Here is a 25,192-nt window from a genome sequence, read left to right on the forward strand (position 1 = left end):
TACTAGATGAATTACTTAACCTGTTTAATTTTGCTTTAACACGGTGTTGTTGAGAAGTGTGATATTAATTTATATAAAAAGAAACAAAAATTAAATTAAATTATTCTTTTTTAGTGTAAACAGATGAAATGCGATACAAAAATGAAGAACGAGATTGAAATTAACAGATGTGAACATTATACTATTTACAGAGAGATACAGCAACCTTTTCCTGAAAACTTTAAAATTTCTGCAGTTCACATAACTAATTATTTAAAGTGGGTATATTTTCATCAGTTAAATCTTAATCTGTAGAAAATCAATAGAATTATGAATACTTAGTGTTATGTTGAATTTGAATTTTTAAATTACACTAGACAAATACAAAGCATAAAAATAAAACTATCTAATTATGTCCAAAGTGAGTTTGACTGGTGATATAGCATTATGACAGTTCATGCTTTTAAACAATATAGAAGCATTTATTTTAAAATATGTAAACTTGTATTCAGTTTATTTCCTTAATAAGCTTAAGGTGTTTTTGTGTTTACCAGCTCATTTTATATAATATCAATAAGCATGGATTTATTGTAGATTTAAACTATTAAATATGGAGCAACATTTTATTTAATTGTTTCTTTTTTTTACTGTAATGAAATTTTTTAATATTTTAAAAAGTATAAGTGCAACAAAAATTAAACCATTTAACTTTTACAGTGTAGGCTTATCTTTAAATATTTTTCTGACTTACTGATAATGAAATTATTATTATTATTATTATTATTATTTTTTAATGAAAATCATGGTCACCACAATTTTCTGCACCTATTAGTTTTTTTACTGTAATTTTCACCAAATTGACTTATTTAGCCATGCTTAGTATGATATACTCATGCTACATGCATCTGACTGTGTAAAAATTTTAATTGAAAAATTTTTCCACTTATCAAATGCTCTCAAAAAACCCACTCTGTAAATTGCCACTTTATGCTCAAATTGTGTGAAAGATGACAATTTTCTGTTCTGACATGATGTCAGAGTAGAAAATTTTTAATATCATTAGTTAAGGAGGCTTCTCAAAATCACCACAAAAGGGAATTGTGACATCATGGATGTTTGTCAATTATGCCTGACGTTGTGACATGGGGGTTGGCAAGTTGCTATGACCTCGTATGCTTAAGACTAGGACGCCATACCCTTTAAGATTTAAATGTTTTTGCAACTTTATTTTGTGCCCAAAAAATACAGAAAAGTTATTTCCTTATATTTCTGAGAAACACTGCCCTGTTGTCATTTGTTTCCAGCTAAATTTGTTTTCCATAGGCTATACTATTGAAAAGTTTGAAATGTTCCCTAGGGAAACCCACTCAAGACATTGTTCTATTAACTAAACAATGTATGGACCTTGAAATTTGGCACATGCAGAGAAGACACATCACAGGATTTTTCAGAACTGTCAAATTTGAGGAATGGCAATTATGTGCAGCATAATTATTCATAAAAAAAATTAATGAAAAATTGCCACCCAACACACACAACTTCGCTAAACGGAAGCTGCATGTCACTGTGGGTTAAATTATCTGTCAAATAAGATTTGCGATTCATGTACTTTATCTTAAACTTTTGACTTTTGTTAAAATGTAAATAAAAAATTTTTACTATTAAAGTTCCTACATTTGAAGAGATTTGCAAACAAAAAATTTGTATTTATATTTTTAACTCTAATTTTTGTATTCAATTCACATAAGATTAAAGGGAATAAATTACAAACGTGTACATTTAATTAAATAGCATTAAAAATGTCTTAACTATGAGAATTGAATTTCAAAAAGAAATTTGTATTTCCATTGCTTGAAAGCAATAAATTTTCATTGATTTGGGTTATGACTTTTATCTATCCACTCTTTTTATTTCAGTAATATTGTTGCAAATGAAATAGCTTCAGTTAAAAATATCAAAAATTATAATTCTTTCCATTTTAGAAGAGACATTGGTTAAGATAGTATCTAAAGAAAAATATTGATTAGTCATAATCTAAAATTTGAATTACGTGACCATTTTTATTTTATAATAAATTAATCTGACGAAAACTTTTTATTTGAAATAGAAAAATACGGGATCAGGAAATAGGACAGTATTTGTTTTATTATTTTATGAAGTTTGTTGATGAAGAAATAAAAGAATTTTTACCAATTAAGGATTTTGTAATAGAACAACTAGAATTTCTTGGAATGGTAAGTCAATAAAGTTGTTGTTACATAATAATTTTTGATTAAAATATTTGAAAAACTTTGATACATTAATTAATGTTATATCTTTTGGTTTCAATTAGAATACATTTTTCTAAATAACATAACAGAGAAATATATGCATTACCTATGTTATTTTTCTTTATAAAACAATTTAATTTTTGAATATTTTATATATTTATTATCAAATAAAATAATCATTATAATAGTTGTAATATATTTGAAGCTTTTAGTATAAGTTTTATATATTGAATTTGTATGTAAAAGCTCGGTTATCTTTTATTTTAGAAATATATCAAAGGAATGAAAAGTCAACAAATGGAACTGTTAAAATCAATATCTCATAATTCATATATTTTGGATTTCGTATCGGTGGCAGACTTGTTTGATCCGTCCATCAACGAACCCGAGGATTATATTAGAATGTTCGAGTTTTTAGTTAATTGCATTGACTCTATTCCTAATTCCATACTATGTATTCTTCTAAATAAGGTGAAATTATTAACATTTCTTTTTAAAGAGAAAGTTATGAGACTTAAAATTTAATCAAAATAATTTTTAAATAGTTTGATATTTCTCGATGGCTGGGCGAGAAAAAACAAACATCTAACATAAATCAAATTATACGCAATGTCGGAAGAGCATTGTGCAAATTGGGAGTTGAAATAAATGATGATAAACGGCAGGCATTTGACGTAAGTAAATCGACATTTTGGAAAACTAATTCTGCTTATTTACACATTTTAGAAATGAAAAGAATTCATTGTTTTAAATAAAAATCTTACTGAATTTTAATCATGAGATGCCAAATTAAACTTAGCCGTATATATATTAAGTTTTTATTTCTTTATAAATATGAAATTTTAGCTTCACAAGTTTATTTTATAAGTATGCATCATAAAAAACTCTGAAAGCTAATAATTTGCCAATTCTTAGTTATCAGATTTTTTCCTAACATGAGAAAAATTTAAAGAACTTGTTTTTAAAGAAACTTCCATTTATAAATTGTTATTTCATTAATAGTAAAGGATTTTTAAAATTATGATTTCCATTTTTTATAATTTTAATATGTTTAGAATGGATTAAAAGTAATTGAAATACTACTAAAGAGTAAGGAAATTGTTTTATTACAGTAAATCTTCATTCATTTTTGATAATGTTCAGGACAAAACTTTAAACTAAGTAACAGTTATTTGAAAGCATTTTTGATTAATACTAATTCCTATATTTTCTGTTTAATTTCATCATAAATAATCATTATTAGGAAGTTTGTTAAAAGAAAGGAATATTCATTTTGCAATTGGTTTGGCATTTAGTAATTTTGAAATTATTTTCATTTGTACTCTTTCCTGAAACAATGTGTGTTGCAGTATAAAAAAAAAAAAAAAAATGCTTTTGGGATATTGAAATATTTTGTAAAATGTAAAATTAATTTTTATGAGAAATTTTGCATGAAATTTATTTTTTTTAGATCTCTTACAGTATAATAATAATCCATTAATATAAAACTTAATTATTATCATTATTGTTGAAAACCATCATTAATAGATAAATTATAATTCATATTATTATTATTTTTTCAGATTTATCTCAAAGATTTACAAATCCTTTTACTTTACCATTTTCCTACATATTATGGAGAAATATTACAACTACTTCTAATGGGTAAGTGTGCATGCTCATTTTTTTTGTTTTAGATTTCGTTTCTCATTTCTTTCAAGTATGAAATTTGGTTACACCATGATAATGAATTAAATCAAGTTTATTAATCATAATAGGCCATAGCCTATTATAACAGGGTGTTAGACTTACATTATATCCAAATTTACTTATATTAACATAAACAACAATCATGTAAAACTAAGTGCCCTAAAATTACAAAACCTATGTGTATCAGGTTTGTTACATATAAAATTAGAGAGGCCGGTTACAAAAATTTTTTGCGAAATTATACAATTGGTATATCATTGTAGTGTTTGCTAAATGAAATAACATTTGGTTTTTTTCCTTAAAGGTATTTAGCTGATTTAGCTCACCATTAATCCTTAGTTTCTGGNGGTCCCTATAATTACGATTCCTATAAAACTACGAAAAAATATACGTATTTTGGAAATGTTGAGTCGGATTAGTGTAGAATCGATTAATTTTATGGAAGAAAACCTTTCAATCAGCCGTAGTCCATAAACTTGACACGTGTCGGGCTGTGATTGGAACGACTTGTAAGAAATCGGATTCCTAATAAATTGGAACGTATCTATATCTTATAGGGGGGTCGACTGTACAATACAATATAATACATACGTTTTAAAAATTAGGTACATAAAAAATTTTTACAATATTATATTTAAAATATATATTAAGGGCTATAAATGAACTTTTTACATAAACTCTCAAAATGATTAATTGCATAAAAATGAAGCTTGTATACATCTTAAGAAAAAAGAATGCTTTGTTAAACAGACAATACACAATTTTCTGTGAATAGTTCTTACAGGAATATGGATTTCAAAATTAATGTTAAATTCCCATTAAATAGTTTATAAAACAGGATGTGATCCAACTATATAATGTAGTGGAGTAAACCAGGAAATCCAAGCTAAACTCTTGCAGTTTTTCCAAAGTTAGTGAAAGGCAGATTGCACAATTTGTTAAAAATAAAATACACTTTGTTTAATTTTGTAAACATGATATCTAACAAGGAAGTTGGGATTATAGCCCTTGCAGGAATACAATAATCAATGACAGATTGGAAATTGTCAATGAAAGGGCTTACAGTGTAGAACAAGAGATGATATGACTTGGTGACAAAGAATTCCTCTTTGAATAACAAATTTTTTTAGTATTAAAATCAATATTAATATTTGAAAGTAAGTTTTTCATTAAATATGATTCAAAATCATTGGACATAATCAATTGTTTGTTTATTAATAGAGAAGGAAGTGAAGTATTAGGGACTAAGGAAAAGCACGTAATCATAAAACTGTTATAAATTCTAAGATTAAAACTTTCAATTAAAGAAACAAAAGGGTTAAGATCAGTTTGTAATAAGTGGAGATTTGAGTTAATGAATTTTACATCATCAGTAGAATCAAGATTGGGGCAATATAGTTGAGACAAACAACAAAAATTAAATTACTTAAATCAGACTCTTGTAATATACCACAAATTAGAAGAAGGTTGCAAAAAGAAAGGAAAGAAAAGAAACTTAATTCTAAAAGATCGAAGCAAAAAATAGTTGTTGAATCTTGCTGTGACATGGTTGTTGAAATGATCAGCAATTACATCTAATAGAAGAGAGAGTATCTCTAGATCAAATGCTTGTATCAATGGTGAGATCAAGTTGAGTGTGTCAACATATAAGACATATATTGGTTTCTTTTATTCTCAAAATTATTTAAAGTCTCAAATTGTTTTACAGTTGAATTGATGACTGTAGATATGTGTCAGATACAGTGTTGAAACAGTTTTAACCTAGCTGCAGTTGGAGAATATAAATGATACAACAGACATTAAGATTTTAAGTATTCTAGAAGATAAAGAAATAGGATTATATTATGTTTTTATTTAGGAATAGAAATAATAATAGAAGATTGCTATTTATTAGGGATAAAACCCAGTTGGATTATTTCATTAACCTGTGATCATATGTAGTTTTTTATACTCTATTGCATGCAAGTAATTGCCATTCCTTGGATTTGATGACCCTGAAAAATCCTGTAATGTGTCTTCTCTACACTGGTAAAATTTCAATGTCATACATTGTTTAGTTCACAAGATAGTGATATAATGTCTTTAACTGGGTTCCCATGGGAGCCTTTCAATAGAATGGGCGAATGTGAAATGAATTGAACAAGAAATAAATGACAGGAGGGCTGAGGTGGTTTTCAGAAGGATGAGAAAATGATTTTTCTGTATTTTTTGGGTACAAAATAAAGCTTTGAAAACATTTAAATTGTTGAAGGTCATAGAGCGTCAAGCTATCTTACAAAGACAAGCACTCAAGATCATAGCGACTTGCAGACTGCTATATCATTACATTCTACATGGCTGACAAACATTCATGATGTCATGATTACTTCTTGTGGTGTAATTGTGTAAGAGCACTATGACATCATTTTTAATGAAATCAGAGTAGAAAATCACTGTGTTATACATGCAATGTAGTAGTGGTATACATGCATTGTGTAACAATAACAATGTATTGTTATTGTTACACAATGTAACAATAACAAAAATTTGGATGCAATCACATACATAAGGCAGCAGTTTTCTGCAGTTTTGAGGGCTTGTGATAAGAAAAAAAATTTTTCAATTGAAATTTTTATACACTTACATGGATAATATATAGTATAAGGATATTATGGAAGCACAGCTAAATAAATCAATTTTGTAAAAAGACTGGTAGTTGCAGAAAATTGCTGCTACCACACAATTGTGGGTTAAAAATACAAAGAATGAACAATAACTACAATAGGTAAGATATTAATATAAAACACTGCAGGAATTGAATCAGAACTGTAACAAGGTCACAATTTTAAAATAGCATGATGTACCGGTACCTATGTAAAAGAAAATAATTATTGGAGAAGTTGGCCAAACTAGATTCCAGAGACTTAAAATTGGTCTTAGGAGAAATATTAAAGAATCTACACTTTTGATTGTAACATCATAAATTAAATCATCATGGAGAAATTAATGCATTTACAAAAATTGGGAATGAAACTCCAAAATTTTCTAAGATAAAAAGCAAAATGCTTAACTATAGAGTTAAAATAATTGGTATGTTTAAGTTAGAAAAAATTTTATATAGAAATCCAAATAGAATGATGGATGTAAAGATATCTGGGATTCTCCAGTGGTACCACTGTTTATGCATGCAGTTTTGTAATTTTTTTAAGAACAAGAATGAACCATTTTCTAGAAGATGCCAGTTTTTCTAGAATCTAAATTTTATATGACTGTTGAAAAAATTACGCATAAGATGATTTTTTGGTTTAAGGTATGATTTAAACCAAATGACCACTCAGAGACATGAAACTTCCAAAAACTTATAAGGTTTGATCAAGATTTGTAGATGCTTGAGAAGTGGGTATTATTATTTGGACAAGGAGCTGTTTGTGTTTAAGGCTACATGCTCACCATAATTCATTATAATCAGAGTCCTAAATGTCTGGCCCTCTCCTTAGGAATCATTTTTGAATAATTTTTTTAATGACTAATTCCAAATAACACATTTGATCACAGTGTTTAAACATTATTTCACAGGTTTTATGATGTCAAAATTTTTATTTTAGTCTACTAAAACAAGATCAAGGTGTAAAAAGTCATCTCAAAATTTCCCCAAAATTTCTCTTGGCCGATAAAAAATTCCACTCTGGAAATGCCAGACGGCATTGCACAAAACTGCCTTTGGTTCTCGACATCACTTCCTGTTTTTCTGCCTGAACTTGCTGCATGATATTGTGATATTGCTAGGTGTGTGATGCACGGGACTCCCATTGTACAAAAACTTGACATTTTGCTATTTTTCCTGAAGTGTGATTTGTGATTCTATTTCACACCAAATGTTGAAATAAGCAACTAGGATTTTTATTACCACTTTAATAAAAATATCACCAAATGGTGATTTTGGCGCTAAGTAGCACAACTCCTGCTTATATCACTGGTAAGTTTTGTTGAGCCCTCCGTTGAATGATCTGACATCATGTCACATTGTTTTGTAGAAAAAAGAAACATTTATGTTGAAAGGGCATTTTTTATGATGGCTGATTTAATTAAGGAGATGCAATGATTTAGAAGGAGACTGTTTTGGTAAATAATTAAAGTAACTCACTTAACCATTATCCAAATAAAATCCTTTTATTTGAATGAACCCTTATCTATATCATTTTCTTCTATAGTGGGTATTTCTTCAATAATTGAATTTTTTGAATATTTATATCATTAGGAAGATGTAAAGAGGGTGAAATATCTGTCCTAATCAAATTTTGGACAAATTCATGGAGTAGTTTGTGTCTGAAAAACGCTTAATATTTCAATATTGACCAAATTATCCAACATAATCATGTAATCACATGTTTTATCATATACAGGTCATTAATCTGTATGCTATTACAGCATCCACAGCAAGAGTGAATTGATAGTTTCTATAAGTGAAATTTACTTGTTTTGTGGAAGCAGCCATGTTTAATTGGTTAACTAATCATCGTTCTTTCAGGTCATCGAGATTGTTGAGCTCAACGGTGAACCAATGCTGACTTCACGGACTTCAACGGTCCATTTAGAAATGTCATTTTTTCACTGTTGAGGCAATCGTTGAATATAGAAATGTACCCATTATTCCAGATTAGAATAATCTTACAAGTGAAATTCAGAGTACAATTGTTAAATAACACTAAGTTAATTGAGTTGACAAAATTACAATAGATTTGGTTAGAATTTTCAATTGTCATTTTATTCATTTCACTTGTTCAGAATCCTGTTGAATGTGGAATATACTTTTTTGCTTCTTTTTCTGTTTTATTACAATTTCAGTAATAAATTTCTTTGTAATTATGAAGACATGTTAAATTTACAAAAAAGAAATAATTTGTGAAATACTTCAAATCTTTTTGACATTTTCAAAATGCCATCATAAGGAACTGACTTTTAAAATACAGAAAAGTATAGAATTCTTGCATGTCAAGCAAAATTAAAACAACCAAATTAGTGAGCTTTTTTTTTCTTTTACCAATTTAAAACAAAAGATAACTTAATGAGAAGTTTTTGGTATTAAATTTACAGAAGTTATTATTTTCATAATTATCTTTATATTGGCATATGCCATCATTTTTATAAATTTCTTCATATTTTACACTTAACTAGCTAAAAACTTTCACTAATTTATAAGGCAGTGCAACATTTTAAACTTTCAGAATTAAGAATAAAGTCAGGTGTGTTCCAAAATCCATAAAACTCTTAACCCATGAGCAGAGTTGTTTAGAGTTCAAAGGTGTTTGGAACATACCAGACTTTTAAAATTGGTAGAATTCTAAAAATTTGAATTTTTTAAAAATTCTTAATGTACTTGTAGATTTTTCTGTATTGAATAGTATCAAAATTTATCTTATTCATAACTCCATTATAATTTTAATATATTTCTATTTTAATAATTTTAAAAAATAAATTAATTTAATAATTTTGATTAAATTAATAAAATAATTAAAATCTTCACATACGAATTTTTATTTTTCAGAGACTTTCTAATGAAACTAAGTAAAGTGGAAGAATTAGATAAAATATATGCAAAGAAAATATTGGAAATTTATAAAAATGAAGATCAACCGGTACATATTATTTATATCAGATATGGCAGAATAAAGCTATAATGTCTAAATTTTATCAAGAAATTAAACGTAATGATGAATAATTGATGATATTATACAAAGAAAACATTAAACTAATTAATATAAATAAAAAGTTTGTTGAATAAAATGTTTTGTAGTTAATTTAAATTTGTTTATATCAATGTAAAATCAACAGCTATTTCTAGAATTATAGAAATCAATATCTTTGTAAGTGATTAAACTGCATTTTCCCTTATCATTGAATACTAATACATTTATTTTTACATTTTTTTAAGGTTATTGCAAATGTTCCGTGCTCTAAAGGATGTTTAGGTGCTGCATGTTTTCAAAAAAGTGTAAGTTTAAAAATTATCTTCAAACAGTAAAGAAAATAAGTTAAATTTCATTAATATAAATGTTGTATAGATTCTTAAAATTCAAACATAAACATGGTTCTTATTTTACAAAGTGAATAAAGTTACTTGAATAAATATTGAACTTTATCAATGTAATGAAATATTATTTAATCATAACAGTGTTGTATAATTTTAGTACGTTGGTATAATTAGTACACATACTATTCATAGTCAAAAATGCCAAAGAGGTCTTCATCATCTACCTTACTCTTTGTCTGATTTTTGTCAGTGCATTTTGAGAAATAAGACTGAAAGGTGAATGGTGGTATGTATTTCAAAACATCAATAATAATCCATAACTATTTGAATTTATGAATCTTGGTTTAGAATATTTTGGGGTGAGGCTAATATTTTTTAGATCAAGTCATGTGTTTCTCCTTTCTCTTTTGCCCTTTAACAAGATTTGCATAATTACTTGACTCTAAATCTGAATAAGAATATTTAACACAATATTTCCATGGGTGTTCAACAGATAGCTTCAATACTGTAATATGACTGAAAACAACAGGATTCTTATCTCAATGAATTCACAATTAGTTATTTTATCAAAGAAAGGCTGTTCACTTACAAAGATTCCTCATTTCCATATTTTTCAGACTCAAAAGTTAACTATTACAACTAACATTGGCCATCTTTGTTATGTGTAATCTTGGTACTGGTTTCTTATTGGGTCTTGGAGGGACCAATGTATTGCATTCTAGCAAAAAGAAAATTCATTTCAGAGAAAAGATTACGGCTTCAGTCTAAAGTATAAAAGGTGAATTGATCTAATCCATTTTGTGGAAAGGAAGATAGTTTGCATCAAATTCAGCAAAATGGCATCAATATCTGTATTTGAGAGTTGAAGAGGGTTATATCATTGTTGCACTGACCCATTCAATTTATGCTATCAAAATGTAGTCGCTAAGCTTTGAACTTTTAATCAACACTTCAGTCCATAATTTGAGATTTAGAGGTTTTGGGAAAAAAATTAATTGAGATAAACATGGAAAGTATTTTGAGTTTAGGTTGAAAATGCAGGGAGAAAAATAAATTTTGAGATAGAGGTTTTCAAGATAAACATGTTTGAGGTGGAAAGGTTAAACCATATTTTCTATACATAATTGTATTGACATTTATGCATTTTGACTGTTATGTTTCTGATAAGGATTATTCAGTATCACAAACATATATTCCACAGTTTTTTGATTTTAGTGTGTATCATCAAATACTCAAGTTTCTTAGTAATTTCCTAAGGTATGTTGCAATTGAGGAAGTTATTCATTGATAAAATTTTAAGGAAATGATTTTCCTATTGATGTGATGATAAACTATTTTTGCAATAAAGTAATTTTTCTGAATTAAAATTTAGAAGCAAAAGAAAGCATAATGAGAGAATATTTTCATGAATACCACAGATTATTTTCCAGACATACATGTAAAATGATACTGTACGTCATGAAAATGACGTACTGTATTTCTGTTTCAGATGTAATAGAATATAAATTATGTTTAATAAGAACATTTTTTATATTTTAATTAAAATAAAACTTTTTTACTCTTAAGAGGATTTTTCATTTTTAGGCTGTTGGATGGACTTTTTGCAGTTTGCCCAACCCAGAAGGACCAGAGATCAATCAGCCCTTTTAGGTTGGAGAAACTGCAAAATATTTCAGAAGTGAACCAGACACAAATTCAGGTCCTTTAGAGTGGTGGGCCGACACTTGACCCAATCTACCACCTTGGCCGTTTGGCTAGATAAATTTGATTGTAACTGCTCTTTCCAAAACACTATGTAGATTATGAGCTATACGATATTGCTTCATTCTTATTTATGTAATTAAAACATATAAGATATATTTTTTATTTTTATATTTTTCACTTTTGTTTTTTATAAAGTGATATTAATTTAAAATTAAACAACTACAAACCTTTATTGTGTGATATTATATAAAATAATCAAGAAAAAAGGTCCCACAAACTATAATAAAGGAACACATGGCTGACATACAACACGAAAGACTAACTACTGCACTGCTCGTTATGCTACGGATCCAGACATTGATCCAAGATTTAACGAAGCTAGAATCATCCACACCACTCCTCATACTGAGCATCTAAGATGGATCGAAGCGATTTCTATATATAAAGCGGCCCAAGACAACAGGTGTATTAATAATAAGGATGAGTTATCTCTATCCCTAGCATGGGAAACGCTTATACATGACAGAAAAAATATTCTATAAAATTAAAAACGTTTACATCGGAAGAATATGCATGCCTATTGATGACATCAGCGGTAGAATTCATGGATTTCGTTGATCGTATCTCATTCAAATTTTGTGTTCCATCGAATGATTTTTTTATGTATTTAAGTTTTTTTCACCTGAGGAAAAACCTACTTCAGTTCGAAAACGTTTGTGGGACCTTTTTTCTTGATTATTTTATATAATATCACACCGTAAAGGTTTGTAGTTGTTTAATTTTGCTTTAACACGGTGTTGTTGAGAAGTGTGATATTAATTTATATAAAAAGAAACAAAAATTAAATTAAATTATTCTTTTTCAGTGTAAACAGATGAAATGCGATACAAAAATGAAGAACGAGATTGAAATTAACAGATGTGAACATTATACTATTTACAGAGAGATACAGCAACCTTTTCCTGAAAACTTTAAAATTTCTGCAGTTCACATAACTAATTATTTAAAGTGGGTATATTTTTATCAGTTAAATCTTAATCTGTAGAAAATCAATAGAATTATGAATTCTTAGTGTTATATTGAATTTGAATTTTTAAATTACACTAGACAAATACAAAGCATAAAAATAAAACTATCTAATTATGTCCAAAGTGAGTTTGACTTGTGATATAGCATTATGACAGTTTATGCTTTTAAACAATATAGAAGCATTTATTTTAAAATATGTAAACTTGTATTCAGTTTATTTCCTTAATAAGCTTAAGGTGTTTTTGTGTTTACCAGCTCATTTTATATAATATCAATAAGCATGGATTTATTGTAGATTTAAACTATTAAATATGGAGCAACATTTTATTTAATTGTTTCTTTTTTTTACTGTAATGAAATTTTTTAATATTTTAAAAAGTATAAGTGCAACAAAAATTAAACCATTTAACTTTTACAGTGTAGGCTTATCTTTAAATATTTTTCTGACTTACTGATAATGAAATTATTATTATTATTATTATTATTATTTTTTAATGAAAATCATGGTCACCACAATTTTCTGCACCTATTAGTTTTTTTACTGTAATTTTCACCAAATTGACTTATTTAGCCATGCTTAGTATGATATACTCATGCTACATGCATCTGACTGTGTAAAAATTTTAATTGAAAAATTTTTCCACTTATCAAATGCTCTCAAAAAACCCACTCTGTAAATTGCCACTTTATGCTCAAATTGTGTGAAAGATGACAATTTTCTGTTCTGACATGATGTCAGAGTAGAAAATTTTTAATATCATTAGTTAAGGAGGCTTCTCAAAATCACCACAAAAGGGAATTGTGACATCATGGATGTTTGTCAATTATGCCTGACGTTGTGACATGGGGGTTGGCAAGTTGCTATGACCTCGTATGNAATTTGTTTTTGTTCGTGTTCTACAAGCATGTGTACATTACTTTTCAGCCTACCCATGTAGTTTATACTATACTTAGAGAATTCTTGACTTATCCAACAAAGATGAAGAATAAAAAATGAATTTTTTAATATGAAAGAAATAATGGAAAATTTGTAGAATAGATAACACAGCTGTAAAGTATTAACATTGTTCAGTTTTTTATATATGTATATGTATACTTTATATTTATAAAATTTGTCAGTCCTTTGGGCTATGATTCTTAACAAGATTTTGGATGTGTCTTAATAAAACTTAAGAATTTTTTTATAAGTGTAAAATTAAAGAATATGAATCATAACTGAAATTTTATATTATATCAATAAACGGGAAGAAAATATAATTCAAAATTAGCTGTTTTGTTACATGCTTAAAATTATTAATTAAAATCAATCACATCAAGTTTATTAATCATAATAGGCCATAGCCTGTTATAACAGGATGTTAGACTTACATTATATCCAAATTTACTTATATTAACATGAACAACAATCATGTAAAACTAAGTGCCCTAAAATTACAAAACCTATGTGTATCAGGTTTGTTACATATAAAATTAGAGAGGCCGGTTACAAAAATTTTTTGCGAAATTATACAATTGGTATATCATTGTAGTGTTTGCTAAATGAAATAACATTTGGTTTTTTTCCTTAAAGGTATTTAGCTGATTTAGCTCACCATTAATCCTTAGTTTCTGGCCTTCCTTGTATTCACAAACATATGAAGTTTAGTCAATATTTTTTTACATTTTGGACAGTATGTTTCAAGAATTCATAAATTTTATTATTTACCAAAATCATCATTTTATTTAATCTAAGTTGGATAATAAATTTCTTGATTTGCAAATGGCATATTTGATAACATGTAGTTATTATTAAAAGGGTAATCCAGAATAATACTGTACCACTCTGGTTCTTTCCGGTTGTATGTTTCTCCAATGTCTTGAGATAGAGAAATTTCCAATGAATTTTGGATTAGTTGAGTTGAGTTGGATTTTTAATATGGTGTAGGATATATGTCATTTTATTGCTATTGCAATTGGGATTTAATAGAGCTTCTAGGACAGACTGAGAATCACTGTANACACAGGGGTGGGTGGGGGTCTAGAATGGCCAAAATTGCTGTTACGTAATTTATGGATGGCCCCTAAGATCCAAACTTCTTTACCGACTATTTATCCAAGATGAAAGTATAAAAAGAAAAACAAAAAGAGACGCTAAAGAATAACCAAATAAAAATTAATTCACTTCTCTTCAGTAACTTTATTGTGTAAATGCATTTCAATTCAACAATCCTCATAATATCAGAGTTTCTCCAGAGTGGCATATAACTGTAGATGGTGTTGATGAAAAATGACAAATTGTCAGATGATTCAAATTTGTATTTTTCATCAACACCATCTACAGTTATATGCCACTCTGGAGAAACTCTGTGATATTATGAGGATTGTTGAATTGAAATGCATTTACACAATAAAGTTATTGAAGAGAAGTGAATTAATTTTTATTTGGTTATTCTTTAGTGTCTCTTCCTTCTTTACTGCCTGTTTATCAGAGATAAAAAAAGTTTGGATCTTAACAATTAATTATCTGTTTTAGATATTTACATAACAACCNTGAGTTGAGTTGGATTTTTAATATGGTGTAGGATATATGTCATTTTATTGCTATTGCAATTGGGATTTAATAGAGCTTCTAGGACAGACTGAGAATCACTGTAAATGTTGATAGACAAAGTTTTGTTTGGTAGCGAAGTGGACCACTGAACAGCTTGGTAGTCAGCATCATCTTCAGTTTGATAGATGGAGGTATGTGGGAAGTATCTGTACCTTTTAACATATTTTGGGCAAAATATGTGAGTTTGGAGGAAGATAGATACTTGAGCCAACATGAAGGGAGCTTTTAGACCCATCTGTATAGATATTAATGTCTGCATGGTTATTCATGGAGGAAGCAGAGGACACCGAATGTACCCTGTTTACACTAAATGTGATCATCACCTTGTTTACAGGGTGGTGATCACATTTAGTAGGGTAATTGCAATGTGGTAGCATATAAACAGCTGTAGATAGGAGTAGAGACTGTTGTTGAGCCTTGATGTAGTAGTTTAGAACCTTTTCTTACAATACATAGTACAAAAGAAACTCTGCTAGTATCAGAGGCATTAGTAGAAACAATTCTGCAGCACTTTGAAATTCTGATGGCAAACTGTCTTTGAAGAGAGAGTAATTTACTTGCTACTGAATTTTTACTAGTTGCATGACCCCAGCTAGAGGCTGCGTAAAGTAGCATTAGTTGTATTGTCCTATTATATAGAGTTTTAGAAGCTTTGATTTATTCCCCAGGTGCACCTATCACATTTTAGCAGCATGTAGTTTATTTTATTGACCTTATCCAAGATCCAAAATGTAATTAATATGGCAATGGAATGTGGTTTCTATTCTCTTTTGTTTTATTTTGTACAACGTTTCTGTTTACACGTGCACTAGTTGTCGATCTGTCAAAGTTTTTTGTGAAAATTAAAATTAATATAAAAGTGAATATTATGACGATGATAATAATAATAATAAATCAATTGTTAATAATTAAAAAATAAAGTTCTTAAAATAAATTGTTCATTTGAATTCATTATATTTTTAAATTTATTCACATAAAGTCTTTTATAAATAATAGTACATGTTAATTAATTATTTTGAACCTAAAGTTTTTAGGGTTTTATAAAAAAATTTTTTTTTGTTAAAATTTTTCTATAAAATCATGCCTAAATATTACGTAAGATAGGGGAGGGGAGGGGATCAAAGAAAATATTATGGTTTCTTACACTGGTGGGTGGGGGTCTAGAATGGCCAAAATTGCCGTTACGTAATTTATGGATGGCCCCCTAAGATCCAAACTTCTTTACCGACTATTTATCCAAGATAAAACGATAAAAAAAAACAAAAAGAGACACTAAAGAATAACCAAATAAAAATTAATTCACTTCTCTTCAATAACTTTATTGTGTAAATGCATTTCAGTTCAACAATCCTCATAATATCACAGTTTCTCCAGAGTGGCTGGCATATAACTGTAGATGGTGTTGATGAAAAATGATAAATTGTCAGATGATTCAAATTTGTATTTTTCATCAACACCATCTACAGTTATATGCTAGCCACTCTGGAGAAACTCTGTGATATTATGAGGATTGTTGAATTGAAATGCATTTACACAATAAAGTTATTGAAGAGAAGTGAATTAATTTTTATTTGGTTATTCTTTAGTGTCTCTTCCTTCTTTACTGCCTGTTTATCAGAGATAAAAAAAAGTTTGGATCTTAACAATTAATTATCTGTTTTAGATATTTACATAACAACCAACTGAAATTTTTTAAAAAGTTTTTAAGTATATCCTATTACTTTTTAGCATTTTAATAACATTTTTAAATTTATAGTAGAAAATGCCTTTTGTAAAATCCATTACATATTTTATTGTTAATTGTTTTCAGGCACTGATAAATTTCTACTGCATAAAAATGTTTGGTTAATGTTTTTGAATTCCGTGGGATATCCTTTAGAGTCATTGGATGTGGAGATAGATAACAAGTTGATAGTAAATTACATCTCTAAATCGTGTTTACAGCTTCCTGATGTAAGTATTTTAAAATTTAAACACAGATTAATAATTCAGTATGTTGTAAAATTTGGATTAAGCTGTATTTTAAAACCAAAATTTAAAATATATTTGTGTATAACTTAAAGTTATGTATGCAGGACAAAATAAAAGTTCTATTACAGCAGAACTCCGATTATCCAGGGAAACACGAACTGATACTCTTTTTAATAACCAAAAACTAATGAAACAGATGGAGACCACTATTTTTAATTAAAAATTGCAATTATAAAAGATAGGGTAGCATTTTTAAACCTCTTTTTATACTTTGCTGGATTTAATTATATATAAGAACAACAATTTTTATCATTTATTATACAGCTAATAGGCCTATGTACAATAGTGTTAAGAATAAAAGATGTGTAATACTCTAGTTACATTTTAATGTAAGTAGTTTCTCACATTGGAATTAATGACAAAAGGTAACAATAACACGTATTTAAACAAATCATTTTATAAGTTTCTTTTATGTAGTATATTCACTTACAGGTTAGCCTTGGATAATTGGGGTTTTACAATAATCTAATATTTTAATATTTTTGTTTGGAGCATATGCAATTTCCATTGAAAATGATATTATTTAGTTGAGTGATATATTTTATTTACACAATAAATGCATATATAAAGATAACTGGAATATTTTTGTCAAAATGAAGTTTTCTTTATTTGAATATAGGTATCTGAAACTTTGAGATTAATTACAAATCATTTTAAGAAAAAGCTTTGTGAAATTAGCAACTTGTTCGACAAATATAAGTATTACTTGCCTGCTGTTTATAATTTATTAACAATGCTTGGCCACAGTCTGATATATTTGAGAATTTCTTCAATTTTTTTTGATCCTCACGTGAGCATTAATGAAAATGGTAAGCTTATTATTATTTTGAAAACTTTTATCATAATCTACACTTTTAACTCTAAATAACAATCTATAAAAGAAAAATATCCCTCAATAATTGTTTTATTTATCAAGCTTCAAAATTACTTGTTGCTCTTTTTTGTTGATGGTTTTATTATTCAATATGTCTATTAATTTGAAAAAAATCAGGGAATTTGCAGGAGGAGATAAATTAACTTTTTTTAAAAAATTGTCATTACATACATGTACTGCTGCAACAGGAAACAGATTAACACTGCTGTTATATTGGTGTATTTTTATCTAATTCGTAGATTGTCATCAGGAGTTTTGCTTTAATTGACAACAACAGATACAAAGAAATTTAATTTGTATTCAAATTCAAACATATAAACAATTTGAAAACCAAAAATAGTTTTCTGTAAATTTACAATTAAACATAATTTTCAAACAAAATAAATACAAACTTATAAAACAATTTGTGTGTTAAAAGTCATTATCACTATCTGGAAGGCTATGCTGAGGTATCACCGGTTTTCTATCACCAAGAGTCATGAGATCAAGTTCTCCATCACTCACATCAGATCCATCGTCATCCTCACCCTCTAAATCTAGATCTGAATCACTTTCTAAACTATCCTGTTAAAATATAATACAAATGCATCAAATAAATAAAATTTGGTACAAATATTGATTATGTAATTAAATGTAAGTAAAAATGATTTTTAAAAAAATCGTATCTTAAAAAAATAACATTATAAGCACAAAAAAACAATTATTATTATTTGACATAGTAATAATTTTAATACATTTTTTTTAGTGTTCAACAAACTTGAAAAGTATTTCATATATATATTAATGAAAATTCCATCAATTTTGTAATATGTCCATAAATTTGTCTTTAAAGAATTATTGTTCAATTGTTTTGACATTAAAATTTTTATCTGTAGACTCTGTTCATGATAATTCTGTTCTATGACAATTATCAAGAAAGTGAACAAATCATATATTATTTTTACTCTCAATTGTATAGANGGATTTGGGCAAATACAAATCTGATAAATTTATTTCAAATGTGTTTACTAGTATGCACATTCAATATAATGTTGGAAAAGGAAGAAAATGAAAATTCAAATACAAGTCAAACAAAAATATGTTGGCCATCTCTTGATTAATAGCATAATTTTAATTTAAAAATAGGAAAATATAAAACAAAAAATTACAAAAATTATTCTGTGTTGAACTATAATGTCAATAAATGTAATTAACTCAATAAAAGTCCAAATTCTCATATAAATTATTTAAATTTTAAATAAATCACAGATGACAAGAAACTTTGGATACCTTCAGCATTGACAGAAAATACCCAGACACTACTAAAAATTAAATGTTTCTATTTATAATTTTCATGTGTTATACAATAGCAATATTCATTAAGTGTAAATTCATAAAACAAATGGCACCTGGAAAAGCAGTAAGCTGCAATATTAGAAAAGTAATTGTAAACTTTCTTGCATCAGATAGCTACAATGCTAAAAATTTAGTAAATCAACAGTTTCTGATAGCATTGATCCAGGATGATTAAAATTGTAGCAGCTTCTGATCTCAAGTTCCTCTGCAAAATTATGAAGAAAACTGGTAAGCATCACTTACAGAATTGGTGATTGAGTAGAATGCAACCACTAGTAAACAAGTTACTAAAGTGACACTTGTTGGATTTATTTGCAGAAACTTGACTACAAGTTTATCGGATATAATAACAGTTCAATATGACAGCATGAGAATGCTATGGTTATGTGTCAACACTTTCAAGGTAAGAAAAGACCTTATTAACTAAACATAAATGAAAAATTGAAAAAATAAAGGAAAGTCAAAATTGGGTGCAACAGCAATAAAGCCAAGTTTGAAGTTTGCATCAGAAGCAACAAAAACAAGTGATCCAAAGAAAGCACAAATTCTTTTTTGAGTGTTTTAATCATACAATGAAATTTCCAGAAAGCATTAGGGTATTATGGAGTTACATGACTGTTCAAGATTTTGGTACATTGCACTTATACAACTACACTCTCATGGCATTCGCTAAAGGGTTGACCAAGATAAAGTGGCTTTCCTGTGCACAACACCTTACAAGCTTCAGTCCTCTGAAGAACATCATATGGCAGGGCATAACACACCAGGAACACTCACCAAACTTTACTCTAGGTCCTGCTGAAATCATGCACTACTTATACCTGACAATCTTGCACCATTTCTGTCTATCCATACATACATTTTTTGTTTTTTCACATTCATTACTCTTTTCACACACTCTTGACACCACCTTTCACTCAATCTGTTTCTCTTTCAAACTCTCTTCCACTTGCTCATCCCATCTTCTTCTCAATCTTCCACACTCTCTCCTTTCCTCCACATTTCTCACATACAAATTCTTACACGCCTCATCTTTTGACATTCTCTCTTCATGGCCAAACCAACACAGATATCCTTGATGCACTTGTTCAATTGCATTCTCTTTCACAGTGCGCTGCACAACACATTCTCGTTACTCACCAGATCTCTCCTTGTCACACTACATATACACCTCAGCTATCTCATCTCAGCTGCAATCACTCTGCTGTTATGCCTCATGACCATACAACAGAGTTGGGAGGACCACACACTTGTACACAGCCGTACTTGCCTTCTTCGGAAACATATTACAAACCAATTGCCCTGTAAACCCAACCACTTTCATACAAGCATTCACTTGTCTTCCAATCTCCCTGTCTATTTTTCCATTCCTCTAAAAGGTGCTCCCCAAGTAAACAAACTCCATATCGTCAAACCATTTAGCTGTATCTTGCACTCATTCATTTCTCCATCTCTTTCAAACAATAAAACTTTTGTTTTCTCTTCATTTATCCTCAATGCCATTTTTTCACAGCTTTCATTCAACGTAAGATACTGCAGTTCACTTTGGCTTTCAGCCAGTAGAACAGTATATCAGCATATAATGGATGGTGAAATGTTCAATTGCTTACTTTCACACTTATTTGCTCTTTAGTTATTAAACATGTACTCAGACAAATGTGCAAGGCAACTGCCTTGCACATTTGTCCTAGTACATGTTTAATAACTAAGGAGACATCAGACAACCTTGTCACAGGCCCATAGTCACATTGAACCACTTTGACATTTCTTCAGCCACTCTAACACATGCTCTGCTGTTCTTATACAATGCTTTTATTGCCTCAAGCAGCTTCCCACTCACCCCGTACTTAGAGAACATCCCACAAGTATTCTCTTTTCACTTGATCATATGCTTTCTCCAAATCCACAAATGTTGCAAAAACCCTCTGTTGAAAAGTACTTGGGTGTGAACAAATCATTTGATCCATATAACTCTTTCCTGTCACAAACCCACACTTGGCATTCCAGATGTTTTCCCTAGCAATTCTCATCATCCTCTCCACTGGAATTCATGCAAGTACCTTTCTTAGCATACTTAGCAGACTTATACCTCTATAATTCTTACATTCTGCACTGTCACTTTTCCTTTTATACATGGCAACAATAATCATTTCTCTCCAATCATTCAGCACCCACCCTTTCTCCCAGCACAAGCAAAAAAGGTTTGTCAGACATGCTGACAACACATCATCATATTTCAACATTTCAGCATATACTCCATCCACACCTGCAGCTTTTTCCATTTTTAACTTGTCAATTGCTCTTCTCACCTCTTGTACATTAATCTCCTCACATCCGTGACTGTTCTCATTCACAAGCATTCTAACCTCACACTTAGACACCTCGTCGTTGACATTTGCATATCCTAAAAGTTCACTGAAATAATCTCTCCACCTTTCCAATACATTCACATTCCTTCACAACAGATCACCATTTTTATCTTTCAAACTTTTTGTACCCACATATGCATCACTACCTTTCACCTTCCTCATATACTGCCAGAAAGCTTTCTGGTCATCCTTAAATGCCACTTCCAATTTCTCTGCTGTATCATACTCAACACATTCTTTGCTCTTTTTCACAATTTCCTTGCATTCATGGTTTACACTGTACTCATCCTTATTCCCACCATTTAAATATTTTAGGTAGCTTTTTTCTTTCTCTTTACTATTTAGCAACTTCTTCGTTCAACCATACAATGCCTCTCACTTTTTTACCCATCTTAACAGTACCATACACACATCTCTTGCACACACACTACATTTTTTTACAGCATCCCACAGATTCTCAGGATTTTGTCTAACATGCACATCCAGCTCATTTAGCTTAGCAGATACACTTTCTCTATATTGTAATTTTCTCTCCTTCAGACATTCTACTTTCACACATTCTAAAGTTTTCTTTCCATTGTTTTTTGTCTTTATATCACCAGCCATTCAGGAATTGTATCCCTAACCTGACCAAGTAAGATCAATATCTAATTCACATCCTTTCATCTTTCACAATCCATTTCAACCTTTCATCATATATCATAAAGTTGATCATATTCTTTTGCTACAGTATTCTGTTCTATCAAATATACATGTAGATTGACTTGTGTGGAAAGAACGTGTTGAATATGAACAAATACCTTACAGCACATAGTTCAATTAGGCACTTACCATTGTCATTCACTCCATTAAAACCATACTTGCTGACACAAATGCCCACTACACACTTACATATGCCTACATATCACCTAACAACATAATTCTTTCATTTGCTTTGCATTTGTTCAAGACATCCAACAGAGCACTTCAGAATTTGTCCTTCTCTTCAAACACACTGGATTCAACTGGAACATATACATCAACACACAGTAACCTTGTACATCCTATTTTCATTCTCAAGCAGACAATCCTGTCATTAATGCACTCATAAGATCTAACACAATCTTTCAGATAGGGACTAACATAGAAGCTCACTCCATGTTCCAAATTCTCTTGTAGAAACATCAAAAGATACACACACAACAACCTCCCACTCATCCAAGCTCTTACCTTTACATTATGTTTCAGATTCACACAATACCAGTACATCCACCTTCCCTTCACACATCATTGAACTCAGACAGGCTCATTTTATCAATGGAACAGCAAATTCAGAAAAATATCATCAGACTCTTAAGGAAGCTTTTTCTCACATCTGGAAAAACTGCAAAACTCAATTATAATTTGGCAACTTTCACCAGCCTGTTGAAAAAGTGCATAAGCTGCAAGGACATGGCTTGCAAATCACAACATTAATGGGTTGCATTGGCTATCTAGAAGTCTAGATCATTTCCAATAAAAACAAATCTGTGGGGGAAGATCACCATAGTGGACTGGTTTGTCAAAAAATTCAGGAAGTTTGGGATGAAATTACCAAAGATGAGTGTCGAGCTCTTATTAGTACGGTGTGTGAACATGTTAATGCAGTAATGCTGTATGCATGCATGCAGTTGTGTGGCAATAAAGAAAAATTGTATGCAATCACATCTGTAATGCAGTAATTAATTGGAAATTTTGGATTTACATTGTAACATTATTATTTTAAATGGGAAAAATTAGTCTTCCAGTTAACATTTTCCCACAAAATATCTGCTTTTCAGAACAGATTATACAGGCACCTTCCACTTAATGTCAGCAGTGTTGCAATTATAGACCCGTTGCATATTTAATAAATAGCAATCAATGTCATTTATTAATATGAATAAAAATTTTATGGATTGAGTGTTGAGTGGTTTTAGCAAAAAGATCTGCTTTTTGCAATACATTATGGGCCACATGAATTGTACTTTGTTATCTATTCACATCTATTTTATAGAGTAGTATTTATGCTTGTCTTTAGCTAGTTACTATTGAATTGGTATCACAGATGAAAAGTCTAAAGATAAAAAAGAAAATATTTTTTATACAAAAATAAATATTTAATATTAGAGTTATTTGATCCTGTACATTCTCTGATTTTCAGATTCCAAGCATTAGTTGAAAAAATAATATATATATTAAAGCCAAACAATTGTCAGATTGAATTGGGCTTTATTAATGCTACTATTAATACAGCCTAAGTTTGGCATTAATATTAAAAGATTGGGTTAAATGATTATATTTTAAAATATACAAACATAATTTGGTTGAAATTTGAACCAAATATTATTTTNTTGTCAGATTGAATTGGGCTTTATTAATGCTACTATTAATACAGCCTAAGTTTGGCATTAATATTAAAAGATTGGGTTAAATGATTATATTTTAAAATATACAAACATAATTTGGTTGAAATTTGAACCAAATATTATTTTAGATGATGATTTTTACAGCAATGTTTAAATGTCTAAAACATCAATTTGAGGTTAGACATTTAAACATTCAGAGTTATAAATTACATACAAAACCTTTTTCAAAATAATAATAATTCATATCATACATTTACAGATGTTATTGTAAACTTATGGGAAGAACTGAATAATATATTTGAACCTTGGACTATGCCACGTGGTAAAGTAATGCCTTGGAACAAAGAAAATAATCAAGAAGCCGATAAATTACTTCGAGCCTATACGATTACGCTGTCGTATTTTGATGACTGTTTATTTTACAATGGTAATTAATTTTCAAATTTTACTTGACTTCTTTAGAACATCATTAAGTAATATATCATATATCCTCAATTTTAAGATGCATCATTAGTACAAAATAAAATTTTAAGATTGTTGTTCAAAAATTTTCTTTCCATAAAAACAAAATTAAGTAACAAGAAGTTAGAAAACAGTACAAATGCTATAAAATACAAGGTCTGTACGGAAAGTTTGCAAACTTTGCAAATAGAAGTTGTTTACATTTACCTAGAAGCTATTTGGTTTTTTTGCCTTCAAAGTAGTCTCCTCCTGAGTCTATATACCAAATTCAGCATTTTTGCCATGAAAAGAACACTTTCCGGAATGTTTCTTTTGAGATGATGCACAGCTCCGCTAGCAAATTTTACTTAATGGTGTTAATGGGTTCAAAATGGCAACATTTGAGAGCAGATTTTTATTTGGGAAACAAAAAGAAGCCTGCTGGGGGTTTAATCTAGTGAATTTCGATGTTGAAGAACAAATGGTATTGGAGTTCTTGGCCAAA

General features: G+C 29.0%; 1 protein-coding gene across 1 annotated transcript in view; it reads left to right on the forward strand.

Annotated features, from left to right (window-relative positions):
* The first annotated feature begins 118 nt into the window (after positions 1–118).
* LOC111622661 (ectopic P granules protein 5 homolog) overlaps positions 119–25,192 on the forward strand; it is a 37,190-nt gene continuing 12,116 nt past the window's right edge. Inside the window, exons 1-8 of the mRNA XM_023365083.1 lie at positions 119–257; positions 2,087–2,213; positions 2,517–2,720; positions 2,795–2,923; positions 3,812–3,893; positions 17,082–17,224; positions 17,922–18,111; positions 24,506–24,673. Of these exons, the coding sequence (XP_023220851.1) occupies positions 124–257; positions 2,087–2,213; positions 2,517–2,720; positions 2,795–2,923; positions 3,812–3,893; positions 17,082–17,224; positions 17,922–18,111; positions 24,506–24,673 (1,177 nt within the window). The 5' untranslated portion in view covers positions 119–123. The remainder of the gene's footprint in view (positions 258–2,086; positions 2,214–2,516; positions 2,721–2,794; positions 2,924–3,811; positions 3,894–17,081; positions 17,225–17,921; positions 18,112–24,505; positions 24,674–25,192) is intronic.

The sequence above is a fragment of the Centruroides sculpturatus genome, unplaced genomic scaffold (genome assembly GCF_000671375.1).
Source record: "Centruroides sculpturatus isolate CEXI.00-Female unplaced genomic scaffold, Cexi_2.0 scaffold340, whole genome shotgun sequence".
Classification (NCBI taxonomy): Eukaryota; Metazoa; Arthropoda; class Arachnida; order Scorpiones; family Buthidae; genus Centruroides; species Centruroides sculpturatus.